This window comes from Salarias fasciatus, chromosome 1, assembly GCF_902148845.1.
Source record: "Salarias fasciatus chromosome 1, fSalaFa1.1, whole genome shotgun sequence".
NCBI classification, from domain to species: domain Eukaryota; kingdom Metazoa; phylum Chordata; class Actinopteri; order Blenniiformes; family Blenniidae; genus Salarias; species Salarias fasciatus.
The window spans coordinates 33,354,443-33,369,787 of NC_043745.1; the positions used below are offsets into that span (position 1 = coordinate 33,354,443).

Sequence of the window (15,345 nt, forward strand, 5' to 3'; positions counted from 1 at the left end):
ATTAAAATGATCCCAGGCCATTTCTACTATTCACAGCCTTTTGAGTTACCATGCAATAATGTGGAATATATGCTGTGGATAAGTGGGATGATATTTACTGACCTCATTTTACAGGTTTTGATTCCTTTCACATCAATGTGTGTACACAACATGCTCAATTAAAGTTACTCGATTAAGCCTGATGTAAGTAGATCTATAAATACATATTTGAAAACAGAAATTAGCACAAACTGCTGGAGAAACTGAAAAAAAAAACTGTTGCACACACAAGATGAGTTGAAAAGTTTTTTTTATTTCAAATTTTACACTGAACAAAAGGAAACTTGTAATTAATGTAGTTTCTGATTTTTGCATCACTGACTGGTTTCTCCTACTTTACTGACCTGAAAATGTTCAAACCAATTCGTCTTCTGCAGTTTCAACAATTAGAAAAAACCTAAATATGATTTAATGGAGGTTGTAGTTTTAACTAAGAGTACCTAATAAATCAGCAACCCAAAGTCTTTTTTTTTTTCCTTTTTACCTCTACATAACTCAGATTCAGTCATGGAGTAAAGTGCCAGGACCATCATCAAAATGTACATATTGAACCAACATTCTTGCTATCCACAAATAACACGATGAAAAGTAATCAAACACTGTACAAGTGATTAATAAACAGGACACAATCAGCTGCAAAGAAAAGCCCACTCATTCTCATCATTCCTAATATGCCTGACACATCGGCTCCTTTCACTCATCCACAAAAACCTGCAACAAAGAAAAAAGGCAACAAAGAAACATTCAGAGATTACCAAGCAATCCAAAAAAATGTGCTCACATTTACAGTTTTTAAAACAAATAGTGTCTGCAACCCTGTATTTAAAGGGAGATCATTTTTTTTAGACTTCAGTTGCATTGAGATGACAACTTTTGAATATTTTCATCCTATAAGATCTGAAGATAAATCTGAATTTTTGTTCAGTCCCAGTCCACATCACTCAGTGGCTCTCTCACTTCAGAAGTCTTAAGAAGCTAATTAGGTTGTGACCTTGAGCTAACTTGGATAAAACGCACAAAAACCACTCATGTTCTTGATTGGTCCACTCGGAAGGAACTCTGGACAAAGCCTCAACAATACAGTGTTCATCCGTCATGTATAATTATTGGTTCTGCGCAAAAAGGGTGGGGTTGGTGTTACAAGATCACTTTATGACATTAGGTAAAGAAACAAAACTATACTCAGCAATGGTTGAAGATGTATATTTTCAAACATACCTTCCTTAAAAAGTTATTTGGGATTTGAACAAAGCTGTCGTGGTGACTGCTGTCAGCTCAAAGTCGGTCTCTTTGAGCCTTTCTGTGTTCTCTCCGTTTTCTCCAGATAAGAAGTTAGTTGTACCTCTAAAAAGCAGCCCGGTGATAAAGGTGAGTGTGTGTTTGTAAACTGCCTCTGCTGGAATCAGCTCCAGCACCCAACACAGCCACTTTCCACAACATAAAGCTGCAGAGAAGACAGATGGATGAAAGGATGAAGATCTCAAAATGTAGACAGAGACAAGATACCATCGCTGTGCACATCAGTTACCTTCTGCTGAGAGGACACCGTGTTTGTGTGTTAACTCTGTTGCAATCAGACAATCAAATCTGGAAGCAGCTGCAAGCACACTTCCACTGATGGACCACACAGTCACAACTGGGCTGGTTTTTAAATTGGACCAAGCATAAGTGTGAGCACACTAACAAGTTTTTACTCAGAGCAGACATCATTTAAAAATGGTTCACTATCTACAGATCACGATCATTCAAAAATGATTATTTACACAAAATATTTCGCAGCAAAAACAAACAAAAAAAAATCCACATGTGGGAAAAACGCTGGACATAGTTGACAGTAGATAGCTGTCAGAGAAGTTAAAAACATGAGTGTATGTGAAGGATGTGAAAGAGTGCTGCCACTTTAAGATCATAATGCAAAGACATCTCCAGTCTGTTTCCTCTGAAGCATCAGGACATCAGCAATCAAACAGACTGAACAGATGAAACACAAGAATCCATTATTACACATTTTAGACAGTACAGCAGACTAACTTTCAGCACTCCTTCCTTCTTGAGTGAGTGAGTGTGTGTGTGTGCATGTGCGTATGTGTGTGTGTGTGAACTCGGTGGTCTTTGGATAAAGAGTCCTGCACGCTGCCTGGACGTGCTGGGTTATCTGGCCCGGTGGTTCGCCAGCAGGAAGTCCTTATCTTTGCAGGTGAGGCAGAGTTTGAGGTTCCTGAGGGAACCTCCAGCCGAGTAAAACGCCCAGACGCCCATCAGGAACATGATGACGTAGGTGGGAACCAGGCTGGCCACGTACTCGGGGTTCTGGAAGGTCTGCAACGAGGCGATGCAGAAATCAATCATATGTAATAACGTGGTAGTCAACATCGTTTCTTTATCAGTTTCTGATCAGACATCTTTGAAATAATAAAAAATAGCACATAGAGTAAGGGAACGTGTGTTTAATTTTAATTTTTTGGTAATTAAACCAAGTACACTTAAAGCATTTTTAATCCCTTTTATAAATTATGCCACATTTATGAGGAACAAAAAGAGTCATATGCAGTTTTTGTTTTAACTTTGCTGGTTACATTACAGAACGAGCAACAAAAAGTCTCATCTAAACAGTAAAAACAACATAATTACCACATGTTTTATTTCATACAACTGGGTATTCATGATCATTTGTAATAAGAATAATATGATCGTTATTAACTACACATTGAGTGATTAAAACAACAATAAAGGTTCACAACAAAAAGGAATGAAAATCTAATTATATAAGAAAAAAATAACAGTAATTAAAGTGAAGGATAGTTTAAACAAAGAGCTGAAGTTAACGCTGTTGTTTTTGTGTGTTCAGAGTGCAGATGGCTGTTGGAAGCCATGTTTTCAGCCTTCGCATGGAGCCAAAGCTCAGCCACTCACCAGGCAGGACACGACGAGGTGACTGATGACGACGGCCGCCACAGCCCACCAGCGCTGCTTCTCACAGGCATCGAAGAACACCACGCCCCAGAACATGTGTAGGAGGATGATGGCCATGGTCATGAAAGCTGAAAACAAGACTTTACAGAGTCAGTGCAAAGCCACTTCAGCGAGTCATTTTAGACGCTTTCTGAAATTACTGTGACGGCTGCTCTCCAACTGAACAGTAAAACATCTTGCCTATGGACTGTGCTCTTATTCTACAATAAAAATGGGAGTCAAACCTTGAGAAAATCCATGACAGTTTCAACCAGTGTGTGTATTTGTGCAGGCACCTGAGGACAGGAAGTAGTGCTGTGAGTCTCCGTGGATCCCCACGGTGCCCGGGCCCACCGAGTCCGCCAGGATGTTGACCACAGAGAACGCTCCGCTCATGAAACCGAAGCCGAGGCCGGACACTGAGGGCCAAACAACAATGAAAGAAACATTCAGACTGGGTGGAGCAAGATTTCAAAGCAGAAGATATGAGCTCCTCTTAGTATTCCGGATGGATGAAAAAGAAACAGCAAAACAGATAAAAATATGTTTTGTGTAGAATAAGTTTGTTCTGCTCATCCACTCTTAAAAAGGTTCAGTGTTTAAAGTAAAACTAATAGGTAGCTTTCCAGTACTGCTTTGGATTCTGGGACAATTCCTTTTCCTAAAGAGGTCAGATGAGAAACAACAACTACTAAAGTGGGTGAAGCCACAACTTCCAGCAGTATCTGCTCAATATGAAGATACAACGTTTAGAAACTGTGTTGCATGATTTTGATAAGCTAGATCTTAAAAAAACAAAAAACAAAAAAACAGCAAATATAAGTAAAGGTAAATGAACAAGTTTAAATTGTCTACACAAGAAAAAAATAAGCTGCCATATGCAAAATTCTTATTTCAGTCAAATTTTGTCAAAACCTGGATGAGAAGTCAGGAACAGCAAAGGGCTGCATGTTCGCCACTGAACGATTCCCAGACCTGACTTATAAAGTGAAAGTTTGTTTTTTGATTTGTTTGGACAAGTCACCACTGTGCCGACTGAAGCTGAAGAGTGAACGTACCATAAGCCAGCTGACGGATGGAGATCGGCATGGTTTCCTCCTGACTGAGAGTGAGGAGGCCTTCATTTGCTTTCCTGAAGGAAAAAACAAAACAAATTACGCCGAGTCTTCATTCCTAGTTATATCATTCAGTGTGAACAAGAACATCAAGATGAAATCTGATTGTCACTTAGTGAAAGAAGAGCTGAGCCACAACAAAGAGCCTTCAACAGTTCAGAGGACGACAGTGTTGAAGTGGGACAGGCTATTCCTCCACAAGCTGAAACTACAAAGCAGGGTGTGGTTCCAAAGCATTCTGAATCCAATCACCTCATGATGTAATTGTACTTCAATTTATAGATCTTAAAAATGGTTTCCGTCTTTATCGTCTTCAGTATGACTTGTGTCAATTTCATTTCTGCACAACAGACTGAATTAACCTGAACAATGATAAAGTACACCTGTGCTTCTGATTATCTACAGAGGAATAGTTTTGTGGAGTCAAGATAGTACATCTATATTTATTTCCTGAATGTTTTCTTTGTTCTCTGAGTTTTCTAATTATGCTGGATTTGTGTTTATGATGTAAGAAATTCACCTTTATCAGTTTGTATCCTAGTTTAGTTTAGTCTTTATTTGAAGGGACAATGCACAGAGACATTAAGTTCAAGACAGAGATGTTCTGCACCAGATTATAGCTACACAGCTAATTTCCATCTGGAGTGTCCTTGTTTTTCGGTTTTTGTGTTTGTTTTTTTTGGTGTGTTTTTTTTTTTTTTTTTTTTTTTTTTTTTTTTTACAAGAGTTGCTTAAGGGAAGCAGCAATTGCTTTTCAGTAATAATTCTAATTGCACACTGAATGCACTGAGTAACAAATTCATTAGAATCTTTATGAAAGGTGTGACTGTACTCTCTAAGAAAAGCAGTGATCACAAAGATAAACAAAAACAAACAAAAAAAAAAACCAGATCTGAACACATATCACATCAAAAGTGAAAATATCCACACCCAAATATATTTTTAAATGAAACCGTAAACAGTCATCAAACATATTCACACGAATATTGATTTAGGTGCTACAGGAATGTGCACCTTCCTCTAGCCTTCACAATATCAATGAATGACACGGCTTCTACAACCTCATGACATGTTGTCACTTGCTCAGATACACCTGAAAGTGAGACCTGTTCTGATCTTACGGTGTTCAACTGCTTCAGTTGTTCAGATAATGTCCACAAATATGCATTGATGTTGCCTTGTTTATCAAAACTGTGAGATTCACAGATATGACTAGACCTGTTGAAATTAGTAACAGAAATGCATGTATCCCCTCACCGAGGTCCATATGGTGTTACAGTAAATACTGGACAGTTACAGCCACACTGGACTTCATGAAATTTTAGTCCCCTCTAGTGGCCACAGAATGCTCAAAAACATGAACTGTCTCTCAGATTTGTTTATGCTGTGAATCTAAGATGGTTTAAGTAGGATTTTTTTTTTCCTCAATTGGGAAGCTTTATGAGGAGCATTTACTTTTTGAAAAGTGTTTTATGATTGTCTATTTGGCCTTTCCTTTTTTAAAGCGGTTTTCACAATGAGACATTACTATCTGCACCATAAACTTGGCTAGTTTTTACGTAGGGACCACACACACAAATTAATAGAAACTACTTAAAATTCTCAAGCCTTGTGACAATCAGCAAGACTTCGCACTGTGGGAGCAAAGTTTGATGATCAACATCTGTGTGTACATACATTCACTGCCCACTTCCACAATAAAATGTGAAATATCTCCACCATCATTTACATATTTTGCAAAGTTCACCATGTTCATGTTGTACTTTGCTTGAGTGCAACGATGCTTCAGTTTTTTGCACCCCTACTAGGAGGAGATGCAGAGTATTGAAAACAATTTGCTCAGTCCTAATGATTACGCCGGTGAGTGCAGGTTGCTTTTACCCTGGATAAGAGCAACTTAATTTACACTATGTGAAACACTGTATCGGGTACTTACTTTAGCAGCTTGTAGTAAGCGAAGCGGAAAGTTTCCTGCAGCAGGACCGACAGCACCACACCAAAAATGAGCAGTCCTTTCTGCTGAGCCGCACTCTCCTTGTTACTGATCTGAACCGAGATGAACCACACCAGGGATGACAGCAGCAGAGACACCAGCCAGAAAAATGCCCTGAAAGAAATTGTAAAGCATAAACCAAAAGTCAAGGACACAAATTTAATCAGAGCACATCAACAGTACTTTTTTGTTTCATTTTTGTCCCAAAATGTTTTGTCAGATGTCAAAATGTCAACCTTTATCTGCAGTTTATATAAAAGAGCCCTTTTACCAATTTGAATTAGTTTCTAATAAGACAAAATACAATGTTTCTTCTGCAAGGATGCATACTTGTTAGCTCCCTCACGGCACAACAAGCTCTCTAGTCAAGCTGCCCCTTGCAAGGCTTTCTCTTTGGAATTTGCATGTTCTTCACATTGTCAGTTGATTTTCTCCAAGAACTTCCAGTTCACCCAACTGGTCAGAACCATGCACGTGAGGTTTGATAGTCACTCTCGATTGCCCAAAGTTGTGAATGTGACTGAGACTGTATCTGTCTGGAGTGTGTTCTTCCATTTACCCATAGTCAACTGAAATCAGGTCCAGTCGGTCCTGAATTGTTTGAATCAGTATGAAAGAGGGGTGGATGGATGCTTTGGCCTTCATAGATGACAAGACATACTTGTAATATTATCGGATTATCTGTTATTGCATCTTCCACTTTGCTTTTTAATTCCTGGGATTAGGAAGCAACCTGGGGCTGTTAACATCAAATGTTTCTGTTGATGTTTCCAAGTTCTCAATAAATCATCAGGCTCCAGATATGGCTCATTTATAAGAGTAGAAACACCATAACCGAGGACCCATTCAAACATGGTCGATCAACATCCACAGTGAAAAAACTACAAGCAGATGCAAAACTGTAAACTCTTAAACACCTCTCGGTCTGTAGCCAAAATGCTAATTTAGCATTGGTTACGGGTGGAAAACCACATATATCACAGCACTGTAAATCTAGTAGCGTGAATTACTGTCTTTGTGTGGGTGGTTATTACAAAAAAATCCTACAGAAAACCAGGGTGAAGGATGAGGATGAAGAAGCCTGGAAATCGAAGCTAATTGTAGCAGCAGACAGCTAAGGAAGTGGTAAGTTAGCTAGCTGACTGGCTGTACCGAATATCGAGCTTTATCTCATTCCGGCAGTGAGTGGTACCGGTGTATTTATTGCCGAGACAAATAAAGAAACACATTCAATCTGGTATGATGAGTGAAAGAGTAACTCTCACCCCGCTATGAGGAAAATGACCCTCAGCGGCTCCCGGGCGATGGTAAACAGGAATAGTGCGATGGCTGGGCCGAAAGCGATGAAGGTGCAGCCGAAAAACACCGCGGCCGTCATTTTAGTGGCTTTTCCTGGGACGAATCAGCAGTTTGAAGCACGTTGTCTTGATGTGGTTGAAGAGGTTTGCAGAAGATTCCTTTTAACTTTATAAAGTCGCGGCTTCTTCCTGCGGCTGTTGGTGATGAAGCTCCATCAGCCGGCTATCACAGGGTCTGCGTGACGTCACGGCGTCGCGTGACCTGGTTCAACGTAGTACGTGAAGGTTCAGAAAGACACAAAACTACTAAAGGATGGAAAAAATCACACAAAAAGACACAAACCCGCTGCAAAAAAATGAAAAAGTACAGTGAAACTGAAAAAAATTTAACAATGTTCATGTAAAGACACGCAAAAGGCTGAAAAATAACACAAAACGACGACAAAAAATACAATAGGCTTATTCTGCAAAAAGATGAAAAAAGAAGAGAAAATGCGTTTAGGTACAGCAAAAAAGATGAAAAAAAGAAAAAAAAACAATACAATATAATACAGACATAAAACCACCGCAAAAATTAGAAAAACTAACAAGAAATACACAAACCAAAACCAGCAAAAGGAAGAAAAATTAGCAGAGTGAAACAAATTAGTGCTAATTAACATTAAAAAAAAAAATCACCACAAAGAAGTATAGAAAAAATTGTAGAGAAATACCAAACGACCAGAAAAGTACACAGAACCACCACACAAAAAATGAACCTGAATACATAAACTACAACAAAGTTATAAGAAATTAAAGAAAAAAAATTGCACAACGTTACTGTATTAATTGTTCTCAAAAATCAAACTTCACCATAAAAACACACACAATGACTGTTAAACAGCACCTCAACTTTATTGGCTTTTATAATGACCAATCTTTATTTAATAATTCATGTGGTCTTTGCAGTCTGTCCCCTGTAGCAATTAAATATTTCCTCAAGCGAGTACCTTTAAACATATGAAAACACCACACTTTGTATTCCTTTTCTCATTTGTACAGCATGAAAACAACACGGACTCACTTTAGCAGGCATATAATAATTAATGATGCTGGTCAACAGCAGAAGAACAAAAAATAATAATTTAAGCCTCTGCTTCAAACATCTTCTTCCTGCCGTCCATGCCTGATTTGTCTTCGACATTCTTCCTCCAGTCACTTGTCTGCTTCTCCTGAGAAACACATGTAACGAAAAGAAGCAGATCGGTTCACATTACTGATAATAGGCAATTACTGTATTTTGATATTTTGAGAAACCTTATGAACGATTTGATGGTTCACTAAAGCCCCTTTTTTACCGGCAAGAGCCAACTGTTTGTTGTGTACAGTAAAAATAACTACGATCACAGATGATTCCTTTCACATGCACAGAAGCTATTCACCTCTCTGCCCTCTGGAAGGAAGCTGTGCTGCAGACAGGAAAAATATCCAGAAAGACATTTTTTTTTGACTAAATGACTCTAAAATCTAACACTGTACACTGCACATGAACAACTTAGTAACATACCCATGTCTATGAAATGTTGCTGATCATGTTCCACTGCTCTATTTGCACTGCTGCAGACCCCACATTAAGCACCTGCTGAATATAGTGCAATACTGAACATTGTCAATGTATTTATTCAATTCTGTTTTTGATGACATAAGAAAAATAAAGAATTCTTATCTTATTGAAATACATTCTATTACATAGTTTTCCTCCTTAGCAATGTTATTTTATTCCACTTCATTTTTATTTTGCTCGTGAATTCTTACCCTCAAAAACACTTATGTGGTCTGAGACCTACGAATGTTGTTTAATTCTGATCATGCAAATGGTTGAATAGCAATAAAGTGAGTTTGAGGGACTGTGATAAAATGTCCTCTCTAAAATACACAGCAAAGGCATACTGTTTTATGACAGGAGCATGCTTTTCAAATTCACAATCCTATGACATAGGGGTGAAATAAACACCCCTATGTCACAGCTTGGTTGCTACAGGCCACCTGCAGTATGACCATGCTCAAAGATATTTATTCATTTATATCCCTCAGGATATAAGTGCTGCTGGTTACCCTTGAAAGGGGCGCCAATTAGTTTGATCTAAATTACTTGTTTTTCTTTGTTTTCTGGTGAACTGAGAAATGTTTGATCACATAATGACCTTTGGCCCCTCATGAAGGTAAGTACCTGCAGTAATGATGTGGCTCTCAGGACTATGTCATGGAATCGGTCTCAGACACGATCTGGTAGTCACTGGTCAAAAATTGCTACAGTGTGAGTGTTTATCATTGTCTAATCAAACTTCTCGCACCTCGTCTTTCACCTCCTTCTTGACCTGCTTCAGGTTGGCTCTCAGGTCCAGAGACACTTTATGCTTAGAGCCCAGAAGAGCGGCCAGCATGGCGTCAGCTGACATCCGAACTCTCTTCAGGACTGGCTTCTTGAACTTCCCCTTCAGGTCCTGAACCTTTATCTTCAGGTCACCGATCTGACAGAGAAGACAGTCACTCAAACAGCAAAGCACGGAACTCATAATCATCAAGGTGCATTAATTTCTAATGCTGCCTATAACTTTGTTAACTTTGTTAATATCATTAGATATGGTGTCGAATAAACCCAGCCAGTTATAATTCTTTTTCCTTTTTGCCCCTGACCTATATTTTTATTGACTTGAAATGGCTCAAAGTTGCAATAAACCTGACAGAAGTCACCAGGAAATTGTAAAAGACACACCTCTTTGTTGGATTTTGTCAGTTTGAACTCCATATCATATCGTTCTTCATCCACCAAGTCGATCTGCTTGTGAAGTTTCCTACACAGGTCCTGAGTATGCAGGACACACAAAGGATGAAAGTTATTAAAGCGATACTAAGGAACTTTTCAACCTTAATAAAACATTTTAATATCTTTTGTGATGATACATCGACTTACAACTAGTTGAATGACCCCTCTGTCACGGGCTGAGGGCGTCAGTATTGCTTTCACTTGGACTAAGCAGCTGTGAGGAGGGTGGTAGGAACCCTGCACACTAAAAAACTCCAAATGTGCGGACTGCTTTACGGCATGCGTCACATCATGATATAACATTATTTAGCCACCATTAGATCCATTACCTCGTCGCTATCCGTCCTTCACACAGCCACTGGAAACAAATGTAGGCGAGTTCAGTCCGACAGCATGCCACTTGGAGCAGCATTTTATGATGCCACGCGCTAGTCCAAATGGGAACTGTAGTATTCGTTCAGGCAAAAAACACTACCGCTTTTGTCCACTGGCGCCGCCAAAATCAATGAAAACTGAAAGTTCCTTAGTGTTGCTTTAAGATGAAAAACTAAACATCCTTTATTCCTTGACTTTTTAATCAAATGTCATACTTATTTAGTGTCAGAATGCAGGAGGAGACACTGAATTGTGTTTTTAACCTGGAGCTCCTGCATGCAGGTGGGGACGGTCGGGGTGGGGCAGTGCTCTTCCATGTACTTCATCTTCTCCTTCTCTGCCTGCCGCGCCTCCTCTTCAATCATGGACTTGCCGATTTGCAGCAGTAGGCTCTGAGAGGAGCGAGAGGAAGCTGTTCAGTCTCACAAGCACCAGAAATTTGACCAGAACAGGTGTTATTATCTGTGCATTAAGAAGCTCCTTTCGATCTCATTCATGCAGTCATGCTGGATTTCTGATTCCATTCACTACCTATTCACCGTTATTCATTATTTTTGTGCAGCTAGTCTGAGAAATAGGATACAATGACGGCTTAAAGTTTTGTCGTGTCTGTAGCATTTTCCATTAAAACAAATTCACCCCATTGCTTATTTAATAGAAGACTATTATAGGTTCTATAACTCTTAAATGTGCTCAGCAAACTAAATTTTAATGTTGCTCCTACTGTTCTTAGAGCAACAATACATTTACTTGCTAAGAGTTACAAAGTTATTTGCACTGGATTCTTGAGGATCAATGAAAATATTTCAAAGCCCTGGAAACAGCTCTACAAACATTTAATGATTCAACAATTTGTTTATGTGTTGTGGAGTATGTTGAGTTTGTTACATTTGTCAGGGGAACACAGTCACTTCGAAACTGCTTTTTATTGTCTAAAGGTTCAGAATATGGGGAAAACCATATCAAATGGTTTCATATTTTATTTTGGATGACATTTAAATGCTTTTATGCAATGTTATAAACATTATGTGCTTCTGTAAAGTTTTTAATTAACTTCTGTCCAAACAGTCCCTTATAAATATATAAATAGCCAAACTTTACAGACCACCAGTGGTGCCAAACCTGGAGGTCAGTGACCCGTGAAGTGATTTAAAACTGCTGGGTCATGACATGAAAACCAGAAAAAAGAAAAAAAAACATGCACACAGCACATTTTCTAAGCTTTTATTCAATTTTTAGCAATAGTTGTGACTCAGTGACTCCATAATGCATCCTCATATAATGGAAATACTAAATCGCTGCTGCTATTTTTAGGAGGTAACAAGAGGAAACTGACAAATGTGGATGGGTATCCTCATGAAAAGAATCTCTCTTGTGTTTTGAAACAACTGAATGATAAATGAACATAATGACACACGTGTCTCAAATCTCTGAAATCCCTATAAACACTTGTTTCTGCTTTTATTCCAGCAATTTGCAATGTTTTGCACCAAAATATATTAGTTGTTTCTATTTTTAATAATACTGAGTTTTTCTTACTCAGCAAGTCCTATTCAGATATGTACTCAATCAGGGTTAAAACTTTTTTTTTCATTTTTTTCACAACGTTATGTTATTATTTGTACTATTTTGTACACATTCAAATAAGTTTTTTTCAGCATAAAAACAAATCTTTACATTCAATGTTGGTAGGCTACAATATTATCATCATTATTATTATTATTTCTTTACCAGAGATAAATATGAAAGAGTAGAAATAGTTTATTTTTATATTATTTATCAAAACAATACAATATTTTCTCTAATGTGTAATGTCATGCTGATGACAGATCAGGACAGTTTTTGGAAAGTCAACACTATCATACCTTCAGATGATTCCTCCGGCTCAGCGACATCTTTTTCCTTTATGATAAAAACAAACGAGGTAAGATATGAGAAAATGCTTCTTTCTCAGTGAAATTATAAATGTCACCAGTCATCATGTGTGGACTTACTCTGCCATCCTGCCTGCAGCTTTCAGACCAAGAGAGGGATGAATGGAAATGCCACAGCCACTCTTCTGCTCCCTTTATAGTGTGTGTGTGTGTGTGTGTGTGTGTGTGTGTGTGTGTGTGTGTGTGTGTGTGTGTGTGTGTGTGTGTGTGATGGGCTACCACCAGTTGTCCTCAGAGGGTGCTGGTCACAGACAGAGGGGATGGAGGGGTCAGCAACAGCAGCAGCTGAACCTCAGACAAATGCTCCAGGAATTTTCTTCTGGAAGCATCTTGTAATATTTTGGGACTGGGAAACGGACTCTGCAGTTCAGTGGTCTGACTTTTTTTTTTTTTTTTTTTAGGGTTTGGGTCATTTTAAAGTATGTGACTAAGGATTAGTCACAGCTGTGACAGGAGTCCATTGACAGAGCTCCACTGTTTTCCACAGTATTTTCAAAAATTAAATGCAAGCGATATGTTCTTTTGTTAATGAATACTTTAATTTTTTCAATCAATCAATCAATCAATCAAATTTTATTTCTAAAGCGCCTTCCAACTGCCGAACGGAGCACAAGGCGCTTAACAGAGTAAAACAAAATAAATAAGTAAAAACACTTTAAGAAACAAAGTACTAAAAGGGGCTAAACATCAAACGCTAAATGAAAAAGGTGCGTTTTCAGATGACATTTAAAAACATTAAGTGCAGTGATAGACTTTAAATGCAGAGGAAGAGAGTTCCAGAGCTTCGGGCCAAGAACAGCAAAAGAGCGGTCACCAAACTTTATATATCTTGCCCTGGGGACAACCAAGGAGGTGTGGCTTGACGAGCGTAGAGTCCTGGCAGGTTGATAAATTTGCAACAGCTCTGAGATGTAAGGGGGGGCATACCCATTAGTAGTCATAAACACAAACACCAGAATCTTGTATTGGACTCGGAACCGCACCGGAAGCCAGTGGAGAGCCTGAAGGACCGGAGTAATGTGTGAGTATTTTGAGGAGTTGGAGATGAGACGAGCTGTTGCGTTCTGAACCAACTGAAGTTTATGGAGGAGTGAGAGATTCAGTCCAGCGTAAAGGGCGTTACAATAGTCAAGTCTTGAGCTGATGAGAGCATGAGCGGCTTTCTCTAAATCTGCCCGAGACAAGAATGGTTTAACTCTGCTCAGAAGCCTTAGTTGGAAAAAGCCCGCCCTCACAACAGAACTGATCTGCTTTTCAAAGTTAAGTCAATTGTCAAAAATCACACCCAGATTCCTAACAGCAGAAGCAAATTGTGGGGTGGATGAACCAAAATCTGGGGAACTGTGGGTTGGGTCAGAACTGAAGTGGATATATTCAGTCTTTTCCCCATTCAAATGAAGGAAATTCTGTGACAACCACTGTTTGATGGTGTGGAGACAGTTATTGAGGGGATCTAACGCAGAGCGATCATTATAGATAACTGGAAGATAAATCTGGATATCGTCTGCATAAAAGTGAAATTGGATGTTGTGACTGGAGATAAGTCGACCAAGCGGTAGCATATATAATGAAAACAGAATGGGACCAAGGATAGAGCCTTGAGGCACTCCAGACGAGAGAGGAGCAACAGAAGACGCAAACTCATTTATATGTACCGTGAAAGATCTGTTTGAGAGATAAGAGGAAAACCAGTTGAGAACCGCACCCTGCAGGCCTACAGTGTGTTGAAGTCTGGAAATGAGGATGGAATGATCCACGGTATCAAAGGCAGCGGTTAGATCTAATAACACCAAGACAACAGAACTTCTGTTGTCTAGAGCTGTCAATATATCATTATGGACCCTCAACAGCGCAGACTCGGTGCTATGTCTCGACCTGAAGCCTGATTGAAATTTGTCCGCAATGCCATTAGAATTAAGGTGAGAGAGAAGCTGCGAAAAAACAAGCTTCTCCATCAGTTTGGACAAAAAATGCAGGTGAGAGATAGGACGGAAGTTAGATAAGAGGGAGGGATCCAGACCGGGTTTTTTAAGCAATGGTTTTACGATGGCGTGCTTGAGAGCAGCTGGCACAATGCCCAAACTAAAACAGCTGTTTATGAAGGAAATAAGGCATGGGCCTAAGATGTCAACAGCCTCCTTCATAATATGAGTAGGGACAGTGTCTAGTGCACAGGTTGTAGACTTCAACCCCTGGACAGCTATTTTGAGGTCCACAAGAGTAACAGGGACAAAACTCTCAAACACACATTGTGCAGCAGAAATGGATGTGAAGGCTGTAGGAACAGGTGTAATCGCTTGCCTAATAGACATAACTTTGTCCAAAAAATATTGCTTAAAAGCATTGCAGGTTTGTTCAGAAACATCGTTCAGAGCAACAGACACAGGGTAATTACAGAATTAATTCTTAAGCTGAACACTAAGCTGCATGATAAAATGATGAAAGGACTTTGAAAAACATGGGAGATTTTATCCTGTTTCATTAAACGTCTTGATTCCAGCTGTTCATTACATTTCCTAAAATTAGTAAATGATTATTGTTACTTGTCAATGTCTTTTTCTTTTTTAAGGTTGACGTACTTAATTACCTGCTGCATAAAAGAAGTCACTGGTTAAATGGTACAGGAATTCTTGTAGTACTTTGATCCAGCTTGCCTATCAATGTGCACATGGTTGCATTGTTGTAGGTTTGCTTTGACACATTGAACTGAGATGCCAGCACTGTGTGGTTCAGACTGATTCACTCAACCTTAATGTGAGTTATCTAATTAGTGAGTGGAAGATGCTCTATTTTGTGGATTTTAGTCCATCAAGGAAAGAGATTTACAAACTTC

The 15,345-nt window shown here is 39.0% G+C and overlaps 2 protein-coding genes across 4 annotated transcripts; both read right to left on the reverse strand.

The window, feature by feature from the left end:
- Positions 1–478: 478 nt before the first annotated feature.
- aph1b (aph-1B gamma-secretase subunit) lies at positions 479–7,636 on the reverse strand. Its single transcript, XM_030098059.1, has 6 exons — positions 7,365–7,636; positions 6,043–6,213; positions 4,050–4,123; positions 3,288–3,410; positions 2,953–3,080; positions 479–2,358 (listed from the first exon to the last, which is right to left on the reverse strand). The coding sequence occupies exons 1-6, from the start codon at positions 7,475–7,477 to the stop codon at positions 2,191–2,193; spliced, it is 777 nt and encodes a 258-aa protein (XP_029953919.1). The 5' UTR covers positions 7,478–7,636; the 3' UTR covers positions 479–2,190.
- An 885-nt stretch (positions 7,637–8,521) lies between these two features.
- LOC115387147 (troponin I, fast skeletal muscle-like) lies at positions 8,522–12,580 on the reverse strand. 3 transcript variants are annotated; one of them, XM_030089765.1, is made up of 6 exons: positions 12,573–12,580; positions 12,444–12,480; positions 10,842–10,970; positions 10,153–10,242; positions 9,722–9,907; positions 8,522–8,599 (listed from the first exon to the last, which is right to left on the reverse strand). In XM_030089765.1, the coding sequence occupies exons 1-6, from the start codon at positions 12,578–12,580 to the stop codon at positions 8,522–8,524; spliced, it is 528 nt and encodes a 175-aa protein (XP_029945625.1). The 3 variants fall into 3 exon arrangements, with proteins under 3 accessions (XP_029945625.1, XP_029945617.1, XP_029945609.1); XM_030089757.1 differs by having other exon boundaries at positions 8,522–8,602; XM_030089749.1 differs by having other exon boundaries at positions 8,522–8,608.
- Positions 12,581–15,345: the final 2,765 nt, after the last annotated feature.

Excerpts from the sequence above, each read along its gene's own strand:
- LOC115387147 (XM_030089749.1), bottom strand. Across the intron at positions 10,971-12,443 it reads GCCGGAGGAATCATCTGAAG|AGCCTACTGCTGCAAATCGG; the intron begins GTATGATAGTGT and ends CGCTCCTCTCAG. Across the intron at positions 10,243-10,841 it reads CCTGCATGCAGGAGCTCCAG|GACCTGTGTAGGAAACTTCA; the intron begins GTTAAAAACACA and ends CTGCATACTCAG.
- aph1b (XM_030098059.1), bottom strand. The coding sequence starts at position 7,477 with ATGACGGCCGCGGTGTTTTTCGGCTGCACCTTCATCGCTTTCGGCCCA. Across the intron at positions 6,214-7,364 it reads GTCATTTTCCTCATAGCGGG|GGCATTTTTCTGGCTGGTGT; the intron begins GTGAGAGTTACT and ends AATTTCTTTCAG. Across the intron at positions 3,411-4,049 it reads CATCCGTCAGCTGGCTTATG|TGTCCGGCCTCGGCTTCGGT; the intron begins GTACGTTCACTC and ends TTTGGCCCTCAG.